Source organism: Notothenia coriiceps, unplaced genomic scaffold (genome assembly GCF_000735185.1).
Source record: "Notothenia coriiceps isolate Sejong01 unplaced genomic scaffold, NC01 NC01_scaffold00036992, whole genome shotgun sequence".
In the NCBI taxonomy this organism is placed as follows: Eukaryota; Metazoa; Chordata; class Actinopteri; order Perciformes; family Nototheniidae; genus Notothenia; species Notothenia coriiceps.
The window spans coordinates 18,558-24,655 of record NW_011369693.1 but is presented as its reverse complement, the minus strand read 5'-3'; the positions used below and the strand labels follow the sequence as shown (position 1 = coordinate 24,655).

The 6,098-nt window shown below is 35.9% G+C and overlaps 1 protein-coding gene across 1 annotated transcript; it reads right to left on the bottom strand.

Moving 5' to 3' along the window:
• Positions 1-988: 988 nt before the first annotated feature.
• LOC104964270 (olfactory receptor 5B2-like) lies at positions 989-1,941 on the bottom strand. Its single transcript, XM_010793014.1, is given in 2 exon segments — positions 989-1,551; positions 1,554-1,941. Coding segments are annotated over 2 exon segments (951 nt in total).
• Positions 1,942-6,098: the final 4,157 nt, after the last annotated feature.

Here is a 6,098-nt window from a genome sequence, read left to right as displayed (position 1 = left end):
CCTAAAATGAATGTACAAGAACCAACTTTCCGCTGAGCCTAAANAACAAAATCAGTAGATATCTGTAAATTATTTTTTAATTATTTATTTGCTGAAATATAAATATATATAATATATATAAACTGGAACTATATATCTAATGCCAGTTTATATATATTATATATATTTATATTTCAGCAAATAAATAATTAAAAAATAATTTACAGATATCTACTGATTTTGTTGGAGTTTTCAATTGAACCACTTGCCGACATGGTTCATAGTAGGAGACATACAACAGTAGGAAGAATTGTGCATTTTATTCATCCTCCCAAGTACGCTCCAGTTAATTTTAAATATCACAAGTTTAAAATATTTATCCTTGAAAATGATAATGCATGCCTACTTATCAGAGCCCAAATACAGATGCCTCTACATTATGTCCCCCTTTCACTCTTTTCATCACATATTTAGGAAAGGAAAACAAAATTCAACCTGTGCCAACATCGTCAAACTTAGGTCAAAAATGCTTATCTGATGTTATTTCATGCAACACACATAAAGGGACATTTGGCTTTGCCAAATCATTGATGAGGAATAAACAAAAGAGATACAGTAAAAAAAAAGTCAAAGTATTTCAGATAAGAGGATTCCATATGACACATAGAAGAACCAGAGCAGTCATATGAACACATTGCAAATAATTACAATCAAGTACAGTTTACAACAAGTATATTTTATGTCATAATAAGTCACTAATATGTTTTCCGGCATTATTTCATGCTCTTGAATATAAGAAGAAAAGAAAAACATATTATGGATTAATATGATTGATACATAATATTAAACTTTAAGCTTTGAAATGCTTATAAATCAGACACAAGCATTCCCATTTCCTTTACTGTAGCCCTCTTTTTGTTCCACCAAAGACACACACACATACGCACACAATCGAGACCGTTGAACATTATAACTCTCCAATGATAGCTTTTGGAAAAAAATTAATTTGTTAAGGGCTTATTTTTACTCTTTTGACCAATGCCAGGGCTCTGGTTCTGATCTCTTTTGTTTTTAAAGAATATACAACAGAATTTATGCAGGGTGGGATGCAAGAGGCCAGCGACAGACTCAACACACGCTGGTCCGGGTCAATGGATCGCACATAAAGACCAATTAAGAAAATTATGATTATAGGAGTGAAAAATACAGCAACAAGGACTAGGTGTTCAATGCAAGTAGCGAGAGCTTTCATCCTAGTATTTACTGATTTCATCCTGAACACAGTGACCAGAATGATGAAATAAGACAGGAGGATGAAAGTCAAAGGGCCCATCAGATTCACCATGCTTGGAGTTGAAGCGATTGACCACTGTAGTGTGTAATCATTACAGGCGAGTCTAAAAACAGGTGCATAGTCACAGAAGTAGCTAAACACTCTGACAGAATTGCAAAAAGAAAGTCGAGTCATGATTGAGGTGCTGTATGCAACTCTTCCCAGACTGTAAACCCAAGTAACGCTGATAAGACAAGACATGATCGGCAGTGTGTTGAATACGTTCTGACGCAAAGGGAACATATTGCAATCAACCTGTCATAGGCAAGTATAGCAAGGGAATACGACTCCAAAGATATAAAAGCGTAATAAACATACATTTGTAACAAACAGAGGTTGAATGGAACAAAGTTGTCCTTAAACAGAAATGTCTTTATCATGCTTGGAATAGTGCTTGTGTTTAAGACAATATCAATTACTGCCAGGTTGACAACTGCCATGAATTTTGGAGTGTGTAAGCAATGGTTACAGGCAATTATGTAGATCAATAAAATATTGAACACTAGTGTAACCACATAGACAAATGCTAGAAAGATAATGTAGACACTGATGTTGGGAAATGTCTCAAATGCGATGATATAAAAGCCTGGAGGATGAATGATGAGAGAGTCGTTTAAAACAGAAGACATAGTTGAACTCGGCAGGCTACAGACTGCTGCTGGTCCGCGTTATATCAAAGCTCTGTGGGCTAAAAAAGATTAAGCAAATACATTTATTACTTAGCTTTCCTATCACATACTTCAAATGGACACATGTACACCATGACCAGTCTTGAAGTGAATACAAACACACAACAGAATACAACACAGTGCACTTTTTACTCACCTTCTCTGTTGATGTCCGTTATACACAATGAGGCTCCATGTGTCTGCGTGTCTGACCTGTGTACAGTGGAAATTATATCATCTTCATTGATCTCTAGTGATGACATGAACTCTGCTAATTAAAGCAATATGTATAAACAATAACATAATTAGTAGGACCCTTTAGTTGCAATTAAAGTTGAATCCGTGAAGACTACTGCATTGTTTCATAACTTATCTTGCAGAGAAAAAAAACACCTCATTATTGTTTTGTGGCTCTCATTAATCTTTTTTCTAAAGGGAAGGAAATAATGCAGGTTATAAATAATGTCACTTAAGAATAACACTGAAACCCAAACAGCAAAGTTTGGAAGTGTTATTTACTCTTTTTGATTCACTTTACAATATTACTTATTCAAACAAGCCTTTATTTATTCGGACAACATTAATGATTCTAATCTTTTTAGGATACTGTCAATAGATTTGGGAGATCTGGGATTATCTGATTTCATGTGATTGTGAATTTTATAAACCAGTGATACCAACTCTGTAAGCAGTCTAAATATGGCTATATTTTAGCGAGGGGAAAAACTGTCATGACCATATTCACAGCAGTCCTTTGACCTTTCATCACAATATCTCTTAATGTCATAGGGATCTATTGGTACACATGTACCTCCACTTAATAGACATGCTTATCCCAGTTCAGGGAAAAAACATTCAGTATTAGAATTGCGTAAATTGGGGATTTCTCTAAATCTGAGACAATTGTGAATCCGATTAGCTCAATTGTTTTCACGTGCGATGGTGTTCCGAAATAAGCCGCACCATTGTGTGGAGACCATCTTTTTTAATCTTGACCTCCCTGTCAAATTTGAGTTTTTCTGGTATCTAGGATAATCACAGCCTCATAAAGCTTTACAACAGCAAACTTGAGACCTACTGTAGGGCATTCAGAGGATGTTTGGCTTTTCTACTCATATTGACGATATGGTGGCAGTTTTCAAAATAGTTTTCGCCAACCACAAAAACAATACATTTTAGCAGAAGTCAAACGTTTTTATTACCAAATCATGAATGTTTCTACTGAGTTGCTTGAGGTCCTGAATGCACTACAGTTGCATTTTCGAGGGATTTGTTTTGCCTTTTTATCAATTCTTGAGTGATTGGTTAAACTTAATCCCAAAACATTTCCTTCTTGACCACGGTGTAAATGGTAGAATCTGAATAAAATCTTTATGACTTAAAGGGAATGAAAAACAATGTCCAAAGCATCCTCCTCTCTGTTATCATCAAACAGCACATAATGACTCCAGACAAAAGGGCTTTCTGTTGCAAATTACACCTTAGAGTCTTTCTAATGAACACAGTTTGAGATTTCATCATCGGAGAAAGCAATTTAATGGCCCTTCTGATAACAAACAAAACTGTTTACTGTTCAAACATTTGCCTAATTATTCTCACCTGCATCTATTAGCAGGTCTTGCGGTCTCATACTTGGAGGTAAATAGGTGGAACATGTTGGCCCCTGTGCACTGTGCTTTCTCCCCAAGACTACCTTTTCTGAAATAACAAGTTAAGTTTGTTAGGCTACAAAGTAGAACTTCCTTTGATTTGGAAGAGGATAAATACAATACTAATTGACCGACTGTCTTACTAAATTGAGTGTTTAGTAATGGCGAAACTATAAACAAATTCAGTATTCTTTTACAAAAACTGTCACACTTCGTATAAACTTGGCGTGAATGCATTGACTTGGAAACAAAGTGTAACATTGACAATAAATAGCATTTCCTGAGGGGGCTTTTATCACCAAACAGGACACAGTTACCCCAGACAAAAGGATTTTCTCCTGCCACACTGACTCCTAGGAACTATGCTAATGAGCCCTATTTGTGATGGCATTACCAAAGGAGGCTAGCTAATGACCCTGCGTGCAACAAACAAACCTTTTACTGTTGAGGCTTAAGCCTAATTAATCTCCTCTGCATCCATTAGAAGGTTTTGCTCTCTTGCAATTAAAACTTGAATGTTATGGGAATGGGTATACACTGATATGAGTCATTAGTGTTCTTGAAAATCTCAAGTACAAAGCCCTTAACAATCTAATGCTCACGTACCTCTTCTCTAAAGGGCTGTATGAAATAGGCCTGCAACTCAGCCCCCTTACACCAATGAAGCCCTTTTTGTAGTGTAAACTTTAGATTGTGTGAAGTTACTAGCCGACACAATAACGATTTACTGCAAAGACATCGAAGCTTAATATATTGGAGATTGGCCTGAAGCAACAAGACATCGAAAATGTAATTGTGCAGCAGCAGAAAATTAAAAATGCCTCACAAAAAAACATAAGAAATTAAAGATTTCTATTAAGGATGTTATAAGTAACCACCACCAATGAATGAATGCACTATCCAATGTTGAATTTATAAAGCAAAGTATACATAGCCTATGTCCTTAAAACATAGCTAGTGGCCCACTGTCACAAAATAAATACTATTAGAAACACTACAATTTAATAACAATGCTTAAGAAACTGTATCTATTTTGGATAAGAGACAACTGGCTGGTGATTTGCTCAATAGGGTCAGGGAGAGGCCGCCAGTGTGTACAACTGAAACCTTATCAATAAATTATCTTTACACTTTTAAAGAAAAGTTGGGAAGTCCAACAGTGTAACAAATCCTTGAAAAGTATTTTCTCAAGTTCATCACAAAGGTCTAACAATTAAATTTTAGACAGACTTATAAAAGTTGGCTGATTCAGTGTCTAGGCATTATGATGACTTTGAAAATAGGACAAGTTAGTGATAAGGCCCAGCCAAGAACCAAGCATGATCCATGAGGACAGAGCAGATAAGAGCTGACCTCAGTGTTATTGTGCAGCGCAATAAAAACTGTGCAAAGATTAACTATCAGAGGCAAAGTCAGAAAACACAATCAAAAGTCATACATTTAAGGAGAGGCTGTTTACTCGGTGCTAAAATTGTATTTTTAAGTAAATTGTCACCAAAATGTGTGTCATTTATCTAAATTGGTCAAATGATCAGTAAGTACCATGATGAATCATTTCAGAACTATTGAAAAAGGATTGCTTGAATGCAATGTTTCTACTACTTCCTGTGTACATACAATGAGTGTATGTACACATTATTTTCTTTAATTGTTTACAGTCGGCTCTTACTTTAAACATTTATGTTATGAGGGTTTAAAGAAGGGTCATTATTTGATCGTTTGTCTATATTGAAGTATCAGGTTTTCCTCAAAATGTAACTTTAAAGTTTTTTGCATTACCACTTTCCTTCCGTTGTAATTACTGAGGGGAGAGATTAATTAGACAACAGTGGTTCAACAGTAGAGTGTTTGTTTACAGACAATGTCATTAAGCATGGTTCCCCAGTGCGGCCTCACAACTGGGACTCATTAGAAAGACTCTTCAGAGGCTTGATCCTTCTGTCTTGGGTCATCATGTCCTCTTTGATAATAAAATGAAGATGTAATAAAGTCCAAGGGGAATCTCATGAAAGTGTCACACTGCCAGACAAGACTAAAAATAACCACATCTAAGGAAAAAGGCAATAAATGATGATGTCATTATATTTTGGGTTCCCTGCCATGGAACTGTATTCCATGTCCAAGTTCAAGTTCTAACTCAGACCTTGGCTAAATGAATGCAATTAACCCGTGACATACGCTGTCATGGTGATATACAGCAGGAAGTTTTGAGCTTCTCCTGGCCTTTGATTTATGTAGGTTATTTGGATTAAATGGAAGCCTTGAATACAGAATCCTGAAAAAGGGAAGGCCGAGAAACCCTCTTTGAATGTATTTCCTCAAAGAGAAGAGACCCAACAGCTGATTCAAAGTTTCAGGAACACGGATAGAGACTTTTGTGAAACAGTTAGACATGGGCTGATAGGAGGGGTTTCAAAAATAACATGTATTCATTGTCAAAATGTGTTTTTACCACAACTCACTCCTTTT